At 42.4% G+C, this 21,114-nt stretch overlaps 2 protein-coding genes across 10 annotated transcripts in view; one reads left to right on the forward strand and one right to left on the reverse strand.

Annotated features, from left to right (window-relative positions):
- CDC27 (cell division cycle 27) overlaps positions 1–9,643 on the reverse strand; it is a 71,632-nt gene extending 61,989 nt beyond the window's left edge. For all 7 annotated transcript variants that reach the window (XM_074388803.1, XM_039476186.2, XM_010330275.3 and 4 more), the window contains exons 1-2: positions 9,554–9,643; positions 1,658–1,733 (exon numbers count right to left, since the gene is read on the reverse strand). In XM_074388803.1, the coding sequence (XP_074244904.1) occupies positions 1,658–1,725 (68 nt within the window). In that variant the 5' untranslated portion in view covers positions 1,726–1,733; positions 9,554–9,643. The remainder of the gene's footprint in view (positions 1–1,657; positions 1,734–9,553) is intronic.
- Positions 9,644–9,735: 92 nt separating this feature from the next.
- Positions 9,736–21,114, forward strand: part of MYL4 (myosin light chain 4) — a 36,961-nt gene continuing 25,582 nt past the window's right edge. For all 3 annotated transcript variants that reach the window (XM_039476187.2, XM_074388809.1, XM_010330274.3), the window contains exon 1: positions 9,736–9,872. The gene's annotated coding sequence lies outside the window, so the exon portion shown is untranslated. The remainder of the gene's footprint in view (positions 9,873–21,114) is intronic.

The following is a 21,114-nucleotide window of genomic DNA, read 5'->3' on the forward strand; positions in this document are numbered from 1 at the left end:
AGGCAATTCTCCTGCCTCAGCCTCCTGAGTAGCTGGGATTATAGGCATGCACCACCATGCCCAGCTAATTTTTTTTTGTATTTTAAGTAGAGACGGGGTTTCACCGTGTTGACCAGGATGGTCTCCATCTCCTGACCTCGTGATCCACCCGCCTCAGCCTCCCAAAGTGCTGGGATTACAGGCTTGAGCCACTGCGCCCGGCCTTTATTTTTTGTATTTTTAGTAGAGACGGGGTTTCACCATGTTGACCGGGATGGTCTTGATCTCTTGACCTCGTTATCCACCCGCCTCGGCCTCCCAAAGTGCTGGGATTACAGGCTTGAGCCACCGCACCCGGCCTGTATTATCTTCTTTCTAAGCCTTCCATTCCTTCTCAGCTTTATAAATCTTTTCATTGGGACCTCAAATTTTCGGTGCATACATCTTCCTTACTGAATTCCCATTCTCCACCCAGCACCTGACAGCTCTCTCACAAGGACAGTAATAACCTTATATCACACTATCTCAGAGTCAAGTTAAAGTTGGTTTCCACTTAACGTCTCAAAACTACTTCCAACCATTGTCCTTTGTCCTTTTGTGAAATTTCCTGCCCCTGAGGTTTAGGACTTGTTCTCCTAACTCTCCAGCTACTAAACTCATACTGTTTGACATGTAAATTCCATTTAAAAATATATAACCTAAGGAAATGACTCAAAAGAAAAAAAAAAGAAAACCTGCTCACAATGATCTATATCAGCAACTTAGAAAGGGAATGATAATGATGGAAACAAAACATACATTATCAGTAGTTTATTAAGCATTTACTGATTATCAAGCCAGATGGCTATGTGAAGTGTTTTAAATACACCATCTCACTGAATATTTCCATTCTAAGAGGGAATAATTATTTTACAGATTTTCAGATTAATTAAAGTAACTCGTCCAAGGTTATAAAACTGTACATTTAAGTGACAGGTTAGGATTGATACCAAGGCTATAGAGTCTAAATCCATGTTCTTCATCACAGAATATAGACTCTTAAAAACAAAACCAAAATACACGGCATGGTAGCTCAAGCCTATAATCCCAGCACTTTGGGAGGCCAAGGCAAGCAGACTGCCTAAGCTCAGGAGTCTGAGATCAGCCTGGGCAACATAGCAAAACCCTATCACCCTATCTCTACTGGAAAATAAATAAATAGATAAAAGATTAGCCAGGCCTGGTGGCCCGTGCCTGTAGTCCCAGCTAGGTGGGAGGATGGCTTGAGGTTGCGGTGAGCTAAGATGGTGCCACTATACTCCAACATGGGTAACAGTGAGACCCTGTCTCAAAACAAACAAACAAACAAAAAAAACAACCCCCCCCACAAAAAAGAAAAAAACAAAACAAAACAAAACAAAAAAACCCACTACCACCACAACAAACCCTGGAAAAAAAATACTTAAAGATAAAAAAATGATTAAGTAAATCATAGCATAGAAACCTGAATCAACTCTACATAGTTATTAAAAGTAGCATGTAAGGGAATTACACAGCTAAAAAGATTTTATCAACTAGTGTCAATCAGAAAGAAAGAACAAGAAAATGATACCTAGAATCTTGTAACAGTGATAAAAAGTTATGTAATTTTTTATATGTTATTCATTTATCATTCTACAGCAATGAATAGATTTCAAACCTTCTGCATAAAGGCGTTCTGCGAGGAAAACCGCATCTCGGTAAGCATAGTGGTTTAGTGCTTGCCATATAGCAGCCTGCAAATGGGAGGAAAAATAACATAAATATACATTCATACAGGCCTTCAAAGTAACTACTAGCACAGAGCTTTACACTGAATACTGAAATTAATAACCCTAATTTAAGTGATCCACAGAATAAACTCCACAGTGAGCTGGGTAAGGCTCTTCACAGTATAGTTCCCAACGTATCTGAATTTCCTCCCTCAACCCTCTATGGACTTTTAGGATTCTGTGCCTTTGTACATCCTTTTCCTCCACTGGGCAATGTGGGCTCCCCTCACCAATCTTCCCTTATAAATTGCTTGTCCCTAAAGACCCAGTTTAAATAATATCGACCTCATAAAGTTTTCCTAGCTGATGTCAAGCCATTTCTTTTTTAAGATACCTCTTCTAATAGAGTACTCATAACATAGTTATTTGTTTACAGACTGCCAGCCCTACTAAACTACAGACTCAGCAGCAGTGGTTCTCAACCACTTTATGGGATATACACATCAGAGATATTAAAATGTATGTCATCCTTCCACAAAAACTTCCCTATCTATTACCTTTAATGCCACTCAATTCTCCTCCACTTTAAGGAAGCATAATGGAATGCAAATGAGTAAAGTTATCATAGGAATAACTTTTAATTTTTTGAATATATGTTTTCTCTTTTAGAATTACGAAACATATAACCTAAAGTATATATGAGATAGAAGGGCATTTTAAGTAACAATAACCAAAAACATTTAGACCCAGGTACTCACCACCCAGCTTAAGAAATAAAATATCTCTGAAACTCCCTGTGTGCTCCTTGTTGATAATAAAACCTCTTCCTGCCCTAAAGAGGAAACCACCACACTGAATTTTATTGACCTTTCTCTTGGTTTTCTTCACAATTTCATACATTTGTACGTATCATCCTTAAAACATTTACTTTTCCCGTTTTTGAACTTTAAATAAATACAATCATAATGTATATATTCTGCTATGATTTGCTTTTGAAATGTTTTGAAAATTCATTCTTTTTTTTTTTTTTTTTGAGACAGAGTTTCGCTCTTGTTACCCAGGCTGGAGTGCAATGGCGCGATCTCGGCTCACCGCAACCTCCGCCTCCTGGGCTCAGGCAATTCTCCTGCCTCAGCCTCCTGAGTAGCTGGGATTACAGGCACGCGCCACCACGCCCAGCTAATTTTTTGTATTTTTAGTAGAGACGGGGTTTCACCATGTTGACCAGGATGGTCTCGATCTCTTGACCTCGTGATCCACCCGCCTCGGCCTCCCAAAGTGCTGGGATTACAGGCTTGAGCCACCGCGCCCGGCCCGAAAATTCATTCTTGATATGTGTAGCTAGAGTTCATTTTCACTGCTGAATAAATAATATTTCTATTGTATAAATATACCAAAATCCAAAATGTATTTTATCTATTTTACAGCATGTGGACATCTAGGTTATTTCTAGGTGTTTTTTTTTTTTTTTGCAATTACAACAATGCTGCAAAAGTCTTAGATTCATCTCCTGGGGTACATGTTTAAGAATCTCTCTAGCGCACCATGGTGGTATGAGCCTTTAGTCTCAGCAACTCAGAAGACTGAGCTAGGACTGCCTGAGTCCAGGAGTTCAAGGCTATGATCACACCTGTGAACAGCTGCTGGAGTGCAGTGAGAGCAAGACTCCCATCAAAAAAAAAGCCGAAAACGCCAGGCGCAGTGGCTCATGCCTGTAATCCCAGCACTTTGGGAGGCCAAGGTGGGTGGACCACGAGGTCAAGAGATCGAGACCATCCTGGTCAACATGGTGAAACCCCATCTCTAATAAAAATACAAAAAAAATTAGCTGGGCATGGTGGCGCGTGCCTGTAATCCCCGCTACTCAGGAGGCTGAGGCAGGAGAATTGCCTGAACCCAGGAGGCGGAGGTTGCGGTGAGCCGAGATCGCGCCATTGCACTCCAGCCTGGGTAACAAAAGCGAAACTCCATCTCAAAAAAAAAAAAGCCGAAAACAATCTCTCCAAATTAGGATACGTATTTAGAAATAAAATTACTGGGTTGTTGAATATGCACATGTTCATCTTTACTAGGTAATGTCAAATCATTTTTAATAATAAACTACTTTTGAGAAAGCTCACACCTGATCATTACACAAGTGTTACTTATTTTTAACACATACACCAGTTTATAATTTGTTGAATGATTTAATATGGTTACAATGGAAACCAGTAAAATCTGGTTACTAATCACTAGCTAACATTGTACCAGTACATCTAAATTATATATGCCTTAGATACAGTAAAGGCTCAACAAATTTTGTTGAACAAATAAGCAAATGTTAATACTGCTTTAAGTATTATTAATTATAATTTTAAAAAATAAAAGTAGTAAATGACAGCCCTTTCTAGTTCCTCAAGAAAGAATAGTAATAAACTTAGTTTGGGGTCTCCAGAGCCTCTTGTTTAACCTTCGTTTATACAGCTTAAATTTTATAAAGTCTCAAAGATGTCAAACTTTATCATTCCTATCTAGATACAAGGAAAAAGATGAGATTAGGCACCATTATTATATGCTCTAATTGCACCAAGTACCTTTCCTTTGTAATACTTGCCACTGCTGTAATTTTGTATTAATCTAGGGGAGTGATGTCTTCCTCACCATATTATATACTCCAGAAGGTAGGCGCTACGTCTGTTTTTGCTCACTATTATACTCCCAGCATCTATCATGTGCTTTTAAAGCAGGTGCTTAGTAAATATATGTTGAATGAATAAACAAATGATCTTTAACTTCTGGCAGTCTTCCACTGTTAACACTCTTGTACGTTAGTCTTAGTATTAAGTTTCTTTGTATTCCTGGATGTATATCTAATAATTAAGGATCTCTGGGAGTCTCTATTGAAAGCAACTCTGTGATAAATAGAATTATTAGTTTATTATGCAAATAATTACCATCTAATTACTCCTTTATAAAATCTGGGATTTCCCAAGAACCTACATGTTTAGTTTTGTTGTAAGTTAAAGAAAATGGTGAATAGAACGAAGATACCAAAGATCTGATGTTTGGAGACATGCTCAAATTTGTCTGCCAGCACTTCCAGTAGTGGGACTTTGTGGGAAATACTCAACTTTTCTCAGCCTCAATCTCTTCATCTGATAGATGGAGTTTATTTCTTGGAGTTGTTTGTGGATTAAATAAAATGATCCATTTATAATGCTCCTTGTATATTGACGGTCACACATTAAGCACTTAAAACCTTTTCCTTGTCAATCTCTTAATATAAATTCAAGAAATACGTAGCTTCCGTTGTATAACATCTCATCAGCATACCTGCTACAACTGCTGATTTTGCAACATATAAGCCACAAAAGACCCAAATGATTTACAAGCAATTTTTTTTTTTTCTCTTTTTTTTGAGATGGAGTTTCACTCTTGTTACCCAGGCTGGAGTGCAATGGCGCAATCTCGGCTCACCGCAACCTCCGTCTCCTGGGTTCAAGCAATTCTCCTGCCTCAGCCTCCTGAGTAGCTGGGACTACAGGCGCGTGCCACCATGCCCAGCTAATTTTTGTATTTTTAGTAGAGACAGCGTTTCACCATGTTGACCAGGATGGTCTCGATCTCTTGACCTTGTGATCCACCCGCCTTGGCCTCCCAAAGTGCTGGGATTACAGGTGTGAGCCACCGCACCCGGCCCTTACAAGCCATTTTAATACTATGGACTACTAGGAAAATTTCACTCATATACTAAAGTCATAAAATCCTAGAACTTTGAAATTTTTTCTGTCTTTTTAAAGAAATGACGGGTAGGAGCTGGGGAAAAAAATCAAGGAAAAAAGGTATCATATTCAAGAGTTCCATCCATTTCCGATTTAAAATCAAGCTTTGCTCAGAACATCATTCCTTTATCACCAATTCTTAAAAGCATCAGAAAAAACCTGCCATGTAGAGAATCCCACATACAGCTTCCATCCCACTTTGCTCACTCTAAGTTCCTGATTGATGGTGTCTCTTGTGGGGTGTTTGAGGGGAGAACAGATTATTATCTAAGGCACGATACATAAGTAGTAGCTGATGACCAACACAGCTAAAACCAGCTCCTCTGCCCAACTGATGGCGTAGAACTTCCCCTAAAGAACAATACCCAGTGCATTACCGCTAGAGTTCTACAAATTAAAGCCAGATGGATGAAACGCTGCTACAAGAAAGTTATGAAGCCAAAAGAACAACACTCCTTCTTCCTCTCCGTCAAAAAATATTTAAGAGAAATCCGACTGATTAATGGGTTAGTCCCCAGTTGCACTAATTTAAAAGATAAATAAACCAACAGCTTAAAGTTGCAAAATTCCTTACCAGTTAACTATTCTTAAATATATTATTTTAAATAGAAACAAACCTCTATAAGTTATACTCAGACTTACATGTAATCACCATACATTTTTTGTTACAGAAAGTTTATTATAAAAAAATTTTATACTTGTTTTTGTCAAAATTTTTAATATATTTTATGTTCTTGTTTTTGTCAAAATTTTTAATACATTTTATGTTCCTGTTTTTGTCAAAAAAGCTAACTTTTTAAATTTTATTTTTTTAAAGAGACAGGTTCTCCCTATATTGCCAATGTTAGTCTTGAACTCCTTGGCTCAAGCAATCTGCCCGCTTCAGCCTATGAAAGTGCTGAGATTACAAGTGTGAGCCACTGTACCCAGTCAGCTGCCTTTTTAAAAAGACTTTAAAAGAAACAGATAATAATGGCTTCAGAAAATGTATGAAGATATGAAGAAAAAAAATCACAGTTGAAATTTCTTATTATACATTATAATCTAATTTCTAGGACACTGACTTAGTTTAGGTGCACATCAGTGGTTCTTATTGTAGGCAGTTTTGCCTTCTTGCTCCCAACTAACGCCCCAACATTTAGCAATGTCTACAGGGTATTTTTGGTTGTGACAAATGGAGGGGTCATCTGGTGGGCAGAAGCCAGGGATGCTACAAAACAGTCTACAATGCGCAGCTTCCAACAAACTAATAGCTTGTGTGCCAAATGTCACCAGTGTCCAGATTAAGAAGCCCTGGTCTACATTATCACGCAGTTGGATTATTCTACTAGTCTGTATGTCTAACTCTTGTCCCTTCTTCCTTTTCCAATAGCAACAGATTAATATTCCCAGATATTAACCTGGGAATGGTGCTTTTATTACATAATTCCTCTGCTCAAAAACTCTTCTGCTCATTTAATAGTTATTCATTACCAATGTACATTAAATCTAAACTTCTCATTCAAAGATCCATACTCTTTGAATCCATGTTAGATGTTGTCCCTCAACATTTTACCCCCAGCCAAAAGTACTCCTTCACCATGTAACGATCTCTAAAACAATATCATGTATATAATACCCAATTGCTATATTGCTTATGAAATCGATTTTCAAAAGGCTTATTTACAACTTCATCCAACACCTCTGTGAAGTCTTACCCCTAGGAATAATTGCTAAATCTATATAAAATCTCTTTGCTTCTTTTTTAAATACCAATTTCATCAGGTGACTTTATAAATACCCAAAAAGCTCTCACTGACGTCACTCAAGCTAGTGTGTCTTTCCAAATAGTTACCATTAAAAATAAAAGAACTGACAGAACTTCTGCCTCATATGTGAGATTTTTGTGAGGACTCAAATGTAATACTCTTCGGAGAGGTAGTAATTTGAGACAGAGTTTTAATTTAGGCATATATGGTATATCAGACTGGCCATTCTATGTTAAAACTTTAAAGAAAAAAAATGCAGAAAATAGTTGTTCATCTTTTCTGTCAACTTCTTCCTATGCCTAGTACATCAACTCTGAGGCATTCCAAGAAAGAAAACAATTTTCCAACTTATTCTCATTGCTTTCCAAATACATGCAATCTGTCATCATAGTTTTTTTTTAAAGACAGTATTTTTATATCTGTCCTATTTTTATTCTCTTACTTACTAATTCTTTCCCATTTGCAGCACTATCCTTGATCATTGATCTTTATCATTGTTGCCAAAGTTGCTAGTTATTCTCACTGCTCCAAATCATCCCTTCTTGAATGGCTGCTTCTTATACTATACAACCAAAAATCTCACTTAGTCATATCCTAAAGCTTTCTACCGCTATCTCAAAAATCTAGTGAACAGTGCTACTGGGAAAAATAGGCAAATTTGACCTTTAAGCCTTAAAAATATCTAAGTGTATAATTACTGCTAAGAGTACTTTAAGTACAAACAGGAAACCTCATGGGTATCATCTCGAAATAGGCTACATATTTCTTTTCTTTTCCACGCTTTTATAATGTCTGAAATTATTAAACGGTGGTTATAGACTGTCAATGCAACTAGTTTATCAGTTTAGAAGACTTCTGGAGCCAGAGAAAGCAAAAAACAACAACAACAACAACAAAACAAAAAAACCTCATTAATTATTAAAATGAAATTACAAGGATATGCAACAGAAATTAAACAACTTGAGTAATCTGCTTATCTATTTAAGCTCATGCTAGGCCTAAAAAAATTATGTATATATAATCACCTTATCTACAGCCATGGAATAAAAAAGTTTTTAAAGAAATGTTATACCGTTAAGAAGAATTTGGATGGAAATCGCTCTAGAAGAACTGATACAATTTACAGAAGGGTAAATTTCATAAGGTATAATCTTACGTTTTATGAATTCAAACACTAATAGCTGCTACATGTAAACAGCTGGAGAAGAAATGAGTATTTCATGCTGTGAAGAAAAATTAAATAAACAGGAAAGTAGTGGTATGTTAAAACATTTACTATTTGATACCTCAAGCCTTTTAAGGGCAATATGAAGGAATTTATAAAAATGGGTTTGCTTTGTAACTTCAAAATGAAGTCCATGACTCAATGACAGCAGTTGATAGAGGTCAATTCTGATCAAGGCAAACATCACACGGTAGGATGAAGTCTCCCAGACCTGGTCCATTCCCAAGGCACAAAAGAGTCCGTTTCTCCAGCTGCGGGGGGGCGGGGGGAATGACTTGGCAGCGCATCACATACTCAAAACCCAATAGGGTTTCTCTCATGTAACACAGCACGGGGAGTCAAAGCAAATCTTGGTGTAAGGGCGGCGAAACGGACAGAAAACACATTTTTTGTCTTTCATTTCCTGAGTGCCTTGCAAACACGCACAACAAAATGCTCCGGATGCCCCTCACCGAGGGTGAAAACGCCCCAGAGGAGCCCTTTCCACCCGCCGCCCCGGTGTAGGGGCTTGCACCTCCGCCCTGAGGCTTGGAGTTGTCTTCTCCAATCGTCATTGTCCGGTGGGAAATTCCCCGAGAAAGGCGACGTGGGCTAGGAAGTCCGCTACCAAAATAGAAATGAGTACGAAAACGACCGATCCTACTCGTCCCCTCCACCCTCTCACGTAAGACAAAAACAACAACAACAAAAAACCTCCGCAAACTTGCCCCACCATCGCTAACATCATCCAAGCTCTGATCAAATGTGCTTCTCGGTCATCGTGGAGGCAAGAGAGCGTCCGGGGAGCGTTTTCAGACCCTCTTCCCCCACCCCGGGTCCAGCCAGGCCCCTGGACTGACAGGAAGGGCTGGCCGGACGTTGGCTCGGACGCGAACGGCGGTTATGCTCAACGAAGCCGCCTACACTAAGGGTGAAAGGAACGAAGGGCCCGAGGTAACGCGGCTCAGGTTGCGGCCAAGGCCTCCGAACTGACGAAGCATAGGCAGGACTCGGCGGCAGGGGAGGCGGGAGAAGCAGCCCGGCCTAGGCCGCACCAGGCCGCGGAGTGGCCCTACGCTGCTTCCCGACAGAGGCTGTGAGCCGGGCCTCAGAGAAGAGAGTTATCATTACCTGGACGGGTTCCTGCAGCACCGTCATCCTCGAGGATCACTTTCTGCAGCGCCTCAGGCCCCCCCGGTTAGCGGCTCCGACCCGGCCAGCCCCGGCTCATTTAAACTCACCAGCGACCGTTACCGGGGGATGGGGGAGGCCGAGCGTTGCCGAGTGCCTCCGAGCGGGACACGGAAACACCCGAAGTGGAGAAAGCCGAGCGGGAACCAGACGGAAAAGCCCGAGGTATATCGGAAATGCCCGAGGTGGGTCGACGAGGAAAAAATTATTGCCGGAAATTGTCGAGGATTACCGGAAACTACCGAGTCTGACCCTGAGCGTAAGTTCCTCTTCTCAGCCACGCCTTCAGCCACGCACACCACGCCCAATCGGCCGTCCTAGGGCTGGGCCACGCCCAAGCAGCAACCAGCAGGCTGGGCGTGGCGTGACGGAACGGGCGGAGAGCGTTACGTGGCGGGGCTGCAGTGTGGAGTCGCCAGTCGGCCCTTCTGGATTAATTGGTGTGCGGTAGATTATAAAGCAAAGGGTAAAACAGCAGAGTTTGGAGCTGACTCTAATGAATCAACAAGTATTTGTCTATTGAGTTTAGATCATTCGTCCATTCCAGAAGTATCTACTCACGGCTCTGGGGGAAAACTAAAGAAATCTGGGAAGATTGCCACTCCCCGAAAATAAAGGATGGCTCGTCTTCAAGGAGATTAAGGCCTATTTAAGGGAAAAGCAGGAAACAGCGCTATATTATGTGGTGCCTATTATAAATAATACAAAAATTCAGAGAGGGAAATTGTGTTAAACTGAGCAAAGTTTTATGGAAGGAAAAAAGTTTAAACTGAAGTTTGAAGGATGGGTAGAATTAGAGGAAAAGGAACTATAGGATTAAGTGGAGGGAAGAAAAATGAGATCAGTCTGCTAAGAAGGCATTAATTGGAAGTACTTAGGTGGAGAGATCACGGAAACGCTCAATAGGCCGTTAGAAAGTTTTATTTTTGATGGGAGAGGCATTCTGCTGTGGTAGAAAGAGTAGGGGGTCGGAAATTCAGAGGCCTGGTTTGGAATTTTATCTTTAGCACTGACAAGTCCTAGGTCGTTAGGCAAATTACAACCACTCTGAAATTCTGTTCGCTTAGTTTGAGAGAGAGAAAAAAGGATTAAGAGAATTCGATGTATCACAAACGTGGCTGTGTCTAGCACGCACTGTAGACGCTCATATTTCCTTTATGTCCCTCCTCTCCCCCCAAAAAAGTGAACCAGGGAACTGTTGAAATTTTGTTTTTCAGCAGATGAGGAAGACAGCTTTTAAAGGTTACTTTACTAGTCAGGAGTTCTCTAAGCTAGATGTGGACTCGTGATATATTGTGTTGCTTGGAAATTTCCCTTTGTGGTTCCCACCTTTTATGCAGATGCCGTTGTTAGAATGGGTCACTCCTTTCCTTTGGGTGATGTTGGAGGGAGATCTTTTTCTTTCATTTGTTAAAACAAGGCTGACAGAGCTACACTGCATCCTTCTCCACTGCCTTCTCTTGTCTATGTGTATGTACTTACAGCCCCTCAAAGGGCAGGTGCTAAGGTGATTTTTGACTGCCCTGTGCCCAGTTGCTTTAGCAGGATTATGCTGGATGACTTAGGGTGGTAACAGACGTTTATACTGACCTATATAGTAGCCACTAGCTATTTAAAATTTAAGTTAAAAGAAAATGAAATTAAAAATGAAATCTTCAGATGCCCTAGCCACATTCCAGGGACTCAGTAGCCCTGTATGTGGCTAGTGACTGCCACGTTAGACAATCACACAGACACAGGACATCACCAGCATTGGCTTGACTAGGGCTGGAAGAGCCAAGATGAGTTCACTCACATGTATAGGGTGTCAGTGCTAGCTGCTGGCTGAGTGCTTCATTTCTCCTCCACATGACTTTTCTCTTCACATGGGCTCTTGTCAGTCAGTGGTCTAGCTCCAGCTTCTTGACTTGGTGGCTGGCAACAAAGTGGGCAAAAATAGAAGCTGTGAGGCCCCTTAGGCCTAGACCTGTGACCATCATTTCTTGTTGGTCAAAGTAAGACTCAGAGTTACCCTGTATTCACCAGGAGGAGAAATAGAGTCTACCTCTTAATAAGAAGATTGGCAAAGTAACACCACAAAAGGCATGGGCCATGGGAGGGGTTGTTGGGTCATCTTTGGAAACAATCTACCATGCTAGCTGTGAGATGAGAGCATCTAACATTGGGAATGGAAAGGAGGGGAAGAGTAAGAGCTATCACTCTTTAAATGTGACCCCTCCTTTTTTTTTTTCTTGAGACAGAGTCTTGCTCTGTCACCCAGGGTGGAGTGCAATGGTTTGATCTCGGCTCACTGTAACCTCTACCTCATGGGTTCAAGCAATTCTCCTGCCTCAGCTTCCTGAGTAGCTGGGATTACAGGCACCATGCCCAGCTAGTTTTTGTATTTTTTTAAGTAGGGGTTTCACCATGTTGGCCAGGCTGGTCTCAAACTGCTGACCTTGTGATCTGCCTGCCTCAGCCTCCCAGAATGCTGGGATTACAGGTTGTGAGCCACCGTGCCTGGCCAAAAATGTGACCCTTTTAACTGAACACAGTACTCCAGATTTATTCTTTTTTTTTTTTTTTTTTGAGACGGAGTTTCACTCTTGTTACCCAGGCTGGAGTGCAATGGCGCGATCTCGGCTCACCGCAACCTCCGCCTCCTGGGTTCAGGCAATTCTCCTGCCTCAGCCTCCTGAGTAGCTGGGATTACAGGCACGCGCCACCATGCCCAGCTAGTTTTTTGTATTTTTAGTAGAGACGGGGTTTCACCATGTTGACCAGGATGGTCTCGATCTTTTGACCTCGTGATCCACCCACCTCGGCCTCCCAAAGTGCTGGGATTACAGGCTTGAGCCACCGTGCCCGGCCTTCCAGATTTATTCTAATCAATTCAGAATGCAGTTGGACTATTTTTATTATCTGGACACGTCTATTAAAGTGGACTACAGTCGTATTTACATTTTTAGCAGTCACATGTCACTGTTTGCTCATGCTAAACTTGTGTGGTAATTTTACAGACTCAGCTGTTTTTTACACAACCTGCTGCCAACCCAAGTCTTGCATGTGTGCTGCAGAGTTTTGTAAACCTAAATGTAGGAACTTACCACAGAAGATACATAAAGATGATACTTTGTATGTGAAAATGTGGATCTAGAGTCAGCATTTAAAGAGTCTCTGATGCTTGGCACTCTGGCTCATAGGTTTAGAATTTGCTTAAAGCTTTTTTTAACCTAAAAAAGATCAGCCAGGCACAGTGACTCATGCCTGTAATCCCAGCACTTTGGGAGGCCCAGGCAGGTAGATCACGAGGTCAGGAGCTCAAGACCAACCTGACCAAGATGGTGAACCGCTATCTCTACTAAAAATACAAAAATTAGCTGGGCATGGTGGCAGGTGCCTGGAATCCCAGCAACTTGGAAGGCTGAGGCAGAGAATTGCTTGAATCTGGGAGGCGGAGGTTGTACTGAGCTGAGATCACACCACCGCAATGCAGCCTGGGCAACAGAGAGAGACTCTGTCTCAAATTAATTAATTAATTAATTAAAATTTAAAATGAAATAAAAAAGAGCATCTCCTTTCTGACTGTTGTTGACCAGCTTAATACATCTATTGTGGTTTCTGCTCATCCACAGCAAAGCCATATTGTTTGAAGTACTTTGCCGGGGTATTTTGGAGCATTTTTACTTCCTTCTCTGCTCTTCATTGACCTACTTAAACTCACTATTCGTCAAGGACTTGGGCATCCTGCTGTCATCCATTATCCAATATGTTTGGCTAGTGAGTAGAGTTGGATTACAACAAGCATTATTCCAAAACTGGAATTGGAAAATTATTTTTTCTCCTTAGCCTGCTTCTTGGTCTATTTCGTATTCAGTCAGATTTGAAGGCTGGCATTTAGGGAGCTATTCAAAAAGCTAGCTGTGGTATCATCAGCAAGATGTAGGTCCCACTGAAACAGAGCCCGGAGTAACTGTACTCTCCTGAAGTCCTTCAGTCCTCCTTGTCTGCAGCCTTCATTCTGTCCTTGTTGCATGTGGTCTTATGGCCTCCTTACCTGACCTCGCACCCCCGAGCCCCACCCCGCCCTCACCATGTTTACTTTGGTCAAATCATCTCCTTCTTTTGGCTTCTCTAATGACACTATCTCCTAGCTTTCCTCCTACTGCTCTGTTTTTGTTTGTTTGTTTGAGAGAGTCTTGCTCTGTCATCCAGGGTGAGGTGCAATGGTGCTATCTTGGCTCACTGCAGCCTCTGTCTCCTGGGTTCAAGCGATTCTCCTGCCTCAGGCCCCTGAGTAGCTGGAGTTATAGGTGCACGCCACCACACCCAGCTAATTTTTTGTATTTTTAGTAGAGATGGGGTTTCACCATGTTGGCTGGGCTGGTCTCGAACTCCTGACCTCAAGTCATCTGCCCACTTCAGCCTTCCAAAGTGTTGGGATTACAGGAGTGAGCCACCATTGCTGGCCTGCTGCTCTGTTTTTAAATCAGTTTCCTTTGCAGCCCCTCTGCCAGCGCCTTTAATGTTAAGAGTGCTTCAGGGACCTGTTCTAGGCCTTTTTCTTACCCTACACATTCTTCCTAGGCAAACCCATACATTCTTTCTTTTTTTTTTTTTTGAGATGGAGTCTCACTCTGTCACCTAGGCTGGAGTGCAGGAGTGCAGTGGCGTGATCTTGGCTCACTGCAACCTTCGCCTCCTGGGTTCAAGCAATTCTTCTGCCTCAGCCTCCCAAGTAGCTGGAACTACAGGCACACACCAACATGCTGAACTAATTTTTGTACTTTTAGTAGAGATGGTGTTTCACCATGTTGGCCAGGCTGGTCTCAAACTCCTGATCTCAGGTGGTCCACCCACCTCGGCCTCCCAAAGTGCTGGGATTACAAGCATGAGCCACTGCACCCAGCCCCTATCCATTCTTGTGGCCCCAGTTTCTTCTCTACAAATGGTTTCAAAATTTATGTCTCCAGTCAGACTACTTCTTAGAGCTCCAGGCCCAAGTGACTGTCAACAGGACATCTCTATCTGGATGTCTCACAGGTACTTTGTTCGGAATGGAATGCCTCATTCTCCGTGCTTAAAATATTTTCTATCCCAGTTTAAGACATCACCATCTTTTCCATTGCCCAGAGGATTAGATAAGGGTTAGTTTAACAGGGTTTGTACAGATTTCTTTCAGCCTCAGCTCTGTCTCTGGTGATAACAATGGCTTTCTTCTGGTATAAGGAGGGCAACTTTCACATGAGAGTTTTGTCTCCTGGTATCAGGAAGAAAAAGGAAGGCCAGAGTGCTCTTCTTGCATACGCTATTTTTTAATTCCACGCTATTTTCAAAATAATCCTTATGCCAAAGTGGCATATCTCAGTGTGGCGTATTTTGACTCTACAACTCCAACATCTAGTCACAAGACCTACCAATTTTACCTCCTAAATATACCTTCATGTTTCTTCCTGTGTGTTTCATAACTACCTCCAAAAATAAGTCTGATCATGTTAAGACTTCTCTCCCTGTCTTCTCCCACCCCCTAAATTCAGGACTTATCTTCAGGATATAGTCTGAACTCTGTGTTACAGGGTCCTCCAAGGTCTGGTACCTGCCTCTTTATTCAGCCTTATCTTACCCATCTCTCCTTTATATTCCACCTTCCAACTACATGGAATTTTTTTTTTTTTAAAGGGTCCCCTAGCCGGGCGCAGTGGCCTGTAATCCCAGCACTTTGGGAGGCCGAGACGGGTGGATCATGAGGTCAAGAGATCAAGACCATCCTGGTCAACATGGTGAAACCCCGTCTCTACTAAAAATACAAAAATTAGCTGGGCATGGTGGCGCACGCCTGTAGTTCCAGCTACTCAGGAGGCTGAGGCAGGAGAATTGCTTGAACCCAGGAGATGGAGGTTGCGGTGAGCTGAGATCGCGCCATTGCACTCCAGCCTGGGTAACAAAAGCGAAACTCCATCTCAAAAAAAAAAAAAAAAAAAAAAAAAAAGGGTCTCCCTGTGCCACCCAGGCTGGAGGCTTACTATGTAGCCTTGACATCCCAGGCTCAAGTGATTCTCTAACCTCAGCTTCCCAAGGAGCTGGGACTACAGGTGCATGCCACCACACCTGGCTATTTTTTGTATCTTTTGTAGAGACAGGATTTCACCATGTTGCCCAGGCTCTTCTCGAACTCCTGAGCTCGAGCAGTCCCCTGTCTCAGCCTCCCAAAGTGCTGGGATTACAGACATAAGCCACTGCACCCAGCCCCTACATGGAACTTCTTTTCTTTTTTTGAGACAGAGTCTCATTCTTGTCACCTGGGCTGGAGTGCAGTAGCACAAGCTCCGCTCACTGCAAGCTCTGCCTCCCAGGTTCAAGCGATTCTCCTGCCTCAGCCTCCCAAATAGCTGGGATTACAGGTGTCTGCCACCATGCCTAGCTAATTTTTTGTATTTTTAGTAGAGACAGGCTTTCACCATGTTGGCCAGGCTGGTCTCAAACTCCTGACCTCATGATCCACTCACTTTGGCCTCCCAAAGTGCTGGGATTACAGGTGTGAACCACCATGCCTGGCCTGACCAGCTAAATTCTGTTTATTCTTCAAGCCTCAGCTTCAATCTTCAATATCACATCCTCAGAATATTCCTAGACCTACCTAATCTAAATTCTTTTTTTTTTTTTTTTTTGAGACGGAGTTTCGCTCTTGTTACCCAGGCTGGAGTGCAATGGCGCGATCTCGGCTCACCGCAACCTCTGCCTCCTGGGTTCAGGCAATTCTCCTGCCTCAGCCTCCTGAGTAGCTGGGAGTACAGGCACGCGCCACCATGCCCAGCTAATTTTTTGTATTTTTAGTAGAGACGGGGTTTCACCATGTTGACCAGGATGGTCTCGATCTCTTGACCTCGTGATCCACCCGCCTCGGCCTCCCAAAGTGCTGGGATTACAGGCTTGAGCCACCGCGCCCGGCCTTAATCTAAATTCTTAGCTCCACCCTGTTATTTGCTCTCATGAGATCTTTGCTCTTTTCTTTAATATTATATATGGCATTTTAATCATATTTGTCTAATTTAAGCTCCATTGAAGGCAGGGACCTTGACTTAACTATTATGTCTCCATCACCTAGCTCAATGCTTCACACAAATATTACAAATATACTAAAGTATTATAAATATATAAATATTTTTGAAATATCTGATGATTGAATGACTTCACTGCTTAATTTTATCTCACTGATCTAAACATGATGCTTTTTTTTTTTTTTTTTTTTGACTTTCCCTTTCTGGGCCCAGAGAATATGCTGGTCTTGCATCTAAGTCGTTAAGGGATTTAAAGTCAAGGCAGTATCTGAAGTATTGAGGCTAATCAGAAAATGCATCTTGATTGAGATGAGCTCTGAGATGTGCTAAATGGCCTATGACTAGGAAGACTAGGACTTACTCAAAAGCACAGGGAAATAAATAAACTACAAATAGCCCCCAAGTTATGATTTTTTGACTTTACTATGGTGTAGAAGCAATATGCATTCAGTGAAAACTGTACTTCAAATACCTATGCAACCATTCTGTGTCTCATTTTCAGTACAGTATTCAATACATGAGATATTCAACACTTTATTATGAAATTGGATTTGTGTTAGATGACTTAGCCCAGCTGTAGGCTAAGGTGAGTATTTCGAACATGTTTAAGGTGGGCTTGGCTAAACTATGATGTTCGGTAGGTTAGGTGTATTAAATGCATTTTTGACTTGATATTTTCAACTGACGGTGGGTTAATTGGGGGTCAGGGAGCATCCGTAATAAAGGCAGGAGACTATAAGCAAATTAGCTTGTCTGGACTGGAGGCTGTATAAGCTTGGTTGAAATGGTGGTGTTGGAGACAGCTGATAAAAACCTTTGGGTTCCTGGCTGATGACTTTAGTTTTAATAAAATAGACCTAAGGAGCTGTTGATGATCATTGAGCTGGAGGGTGACCTCATGAGAACAGAATTTGAGAAAGATTATGCTAACAGCTGAGGATTATGTGCATTGGAGGAGAAAAAGACTAGGGCCTGGGAATGCAGCAGAGAGGCTGCCAGGGACTCTGGGCAACTCTAAATGTTCACTATTCTGGGATTCTAGATGGTTGAATCTGAAAAAGATAGAAAATTTAAACAGTTTTGAGTTACTGATTTAAAATGAGAAATATTCTTATCCAATTCCTTGTCCTGAAGGCATTCAAATTCTAACCAGAGGCTGCTTGCCGAGTACAGACTTAGAACAAAAAGGGTAAATTTAATGATCTTAGTGGCTATTGTCTTTTTTTTTTCTCAGAGTGACGTATATTCCTGACTACTAGATAAAAAATCTCTGTAGCGCCTGGAGTGGAGGGCCACCCAATAATAGGTTCTTTGCTGCTCTCTTTTCTAACTAGGTTCTAAGCAGCCTAATTTTTCTCTGGGTAAATTGCAGAGCAATGTATTAAATATGGATTGATTATATTTTAGTATTGAGTATACACCATAGTTGCCTTGATAGACTTTGTTTGTGTTACAGGTATGTGATTTGGGAGATAAAGGCTGATCTAGGTTTAAACTAGACTGAGTTTGGAGAGCCTCAGATGAAAAATATCCAAAGGTTAATTGAAAACGTGAAGCTTGGCCAGGTGCAGTAGCTCACGCCTGTTATCCTAGCACTTTGGAAGCCCAAGGCAGGAGGCTCACTTGAGGCCAGGACAGGCTGGGCAACAAAATGAGACCCTAATTTCTTTAAAAAAAGAAAAAAAAAAATTAGCCAGGCATGGTTGTGCATGACTCTAGTCCTAGCTACTTGGGAGACTGAGGTGGGAGGATTTCTTGAGCCTAGGAGTTCGAAGTTGCAGTGAGTTAAGATTATACCAGTGTATTCCAGCCGGAAAGATAGAGCAAGACTCTGTTTAAAAAAGAAAACACACACACACACAAAACAAACAAACAAACCCCACAAAAACAGCAAAAGAATTTGGGACTGGAGAGAGTTTTCAGTCAGAACTAAATTCAGTCTTTGAGTTGTGAACCCTCTTTCGTTTGTGCAGTCCTCCCGCCTTGGCCTCCCAAAGTACTGGGATTATGGGCATGAGCCACTGTGCCCAGCCTGCAGGTACTTTTACTAAGATGAATAAGAGACCATCCCTGGCCCCAGGGAGCTCACTGGTGTAGAGGATGCAGACATATGAATACATAGTTGTAATATAATGAGAAATAGTTTCACAAAGATTTTACAAGGCATTACATTAACAAATGAGTACCTGTAATCCCAGCTTTTTGTGAGACCTTGTCTCAAAAAAAAAAGTACCTGCATACTATAGGTGCTCAATACATGTTAGTTGTAGTAAACCCTTTTTTGTTTTGTTTTTTTGAGACGGAGTCTCGCTCTCTCGCCAGGCTAGAGTGTAGTGGTGCAATCTCGGCTTACTGCAAACTCTGCCTCCCGGGTTCAAGCGATTCTCCTGCCTCAGCCTCCTGCGTAGCTGGGACTACAGGCGTGTACCACTATACGCAGCTAATTCTTGTATTTTTAGTAGAGAAGGGTTTTCACCATGTTGGCCAGGATAGTCACGATCTCTTGACCTCTTGATCCGTCTGCTTCGGCCTCCCAAAGTGCTGGGATTATAGGCGTGAGCCATGGTACCCGGCCTTTTTTTTTAGACAGAGTCTCTGTCACCCACACTCTAGAGCAGTGGTGCCATCTTGGCTTACTGCAACCTCCATTTCCTGGGCTCACACCATCCTCCCACCTCAGCCTCTGGAGTTGCTGGGACTACAGACATGGGCCACCACACCCGGCTAATTTTTGTGTTTTTTGTAGAGACAAGGTATCACCATGTTGCCCAGGCTGGTCTTGAGCTCCTGGACTTAAGTGATCCACCTGCCTTGGCCTCTCAAAGTGCTGGAATTATAGGCATGAGCCATCGTGCCTGGCCTCAATAAATGTTATTTGAATGAATGAATGAGAGTAATCTGAATGAGGGAGAGGAGAGTTGGCAGAACTTTGGTGTTACATGTGTAGCAGAGAAGGCCCAAGACAAGCACACTAGATCTAGTCACAAGGAAGTCTAGAGAGGAAGACTGGTGGTATGCTAGAGAGGAAGTCAGAATTCAAGAAGTAAAAGAGGAAGTCGGTGGAAAGGGAAACTGAGAAAAGAGAATAATCTTTATCGTTAAAAATACATCCCCAATTGCTGAGAAAGAGGACCTGCTAAGGATCTGAGCCTCTTTTTGCTTACTGAAGCTACCCATGCTGTGTTTCAGGGCCATCTCTTTCATCGATGTTTCCTTGCTTCCTTGCCCCCTTGGACGCTAGGCTTCTTTCTGAGAGAGAACCCCTGTGTCAGTTCTGCCAGCTCCCACTGCTGTCTTAGAGTCCTGCATTCTAGTCTCACGTTGGTCATCAGTCAGTATGATGTTGGGCAAGTCACCCATTTCTCTCTGGACCTCTGAAGTCCCTTGTAGCTGTTAGCATATCTGGGATGATGCAGTTTGGATAACTGGTGAGGATTCCAACTTGCTCTCTGCTGCTTTGCAACTATAAATCTGTACCAAACACCAGCTATCCTGCCCTCTGCTTTAGATCCCTAGGTAGACTCTAACCCACTTTAGGCAGGGCCCCTCCCAGCACCTTCTCACAGAATTCAGTTCACGCATATGTCACTAGACAGCGTTGCCTTGATTGCAGCACAGAAATGAGCTTCAACCATTTAAACAATTGAGCAATGAATCCAACATATAGCATTCTCCACCTATGCTAAAGCAGCCAAGGAAATGAAGTTTGAGGGGATGATTTAAATTGTTGGCAGGGCACAGTGGCTCATACCGTAATCCCAGCACTTTGGGAGGCCAAGGCAGGCGAATCACTTGAAGTCAGGAGTTCAAGACCAGCCTGGCCAACATGGTAAAACCCTGTCTCCACTAAAAATACAAAAATTAGCTGGGCATGGTGGTGGGCATCTGTAATCCCAGCTACTCAGGAGGCTGAGGCAGGAGAATGGCTTGAATCTGGGGGGCGGAGTTTGCAGTGAGCTGAGATTGCACCATGGCACTCCAGCCTTGGCAATGGAGTGAGACTCTGTCTCAAAAAATAAATAAATAAAAAGAAAGTGTTGCGAGAGCTAGTTTTACTGTGGTCTTTGAACTTTGATTTTAGACACCTTTCCCCTCCTTTTCTGCTTTCATCTTTGGTGTTTGGGCCCTTATGGGTTATTGAGCCTTCAGGTTATTCACTGCTTTTTTTTCCTCCCTTCTTTGTGGGAAGGAATCTTATATACAGAGGATTGGGTTAATCATCCTCTTGATTTATGGCCTTCTTTCTTTAGTGGTCCATGCAAGGCCTTTCTTGTTTAATTACTAATTTTTTTTTTTTTTTTTTTTTTTTTTCTTGAGACGGAGTTTCGCTCTTGTTGCCCAGGCTGGAGTGCAATGGCGCGATCTCGGCTCACCGCAACCTCCGCCTCCTGGGTTCAGGCAATTCTCCTGCCTCAGCCTCCTGAGTAGCTGGGATTACAGGCACACGCCACCATGCCCAGCTAA

This window comes from Saimiri boliviensis, chromosome 17 (genome assembly GCF_048565385.1).
Source record: "Saimiri boliviensis isolate mSaiBol1 chromosome 17, mSaiBol1.pri, whole genome shotgun sequence".
Lineage (NCBI taxonomy): Eukaryota > Metazoa > Chordata > Mammalia > Primates > Cebidae > Saimiri > Saimiri boliviensis.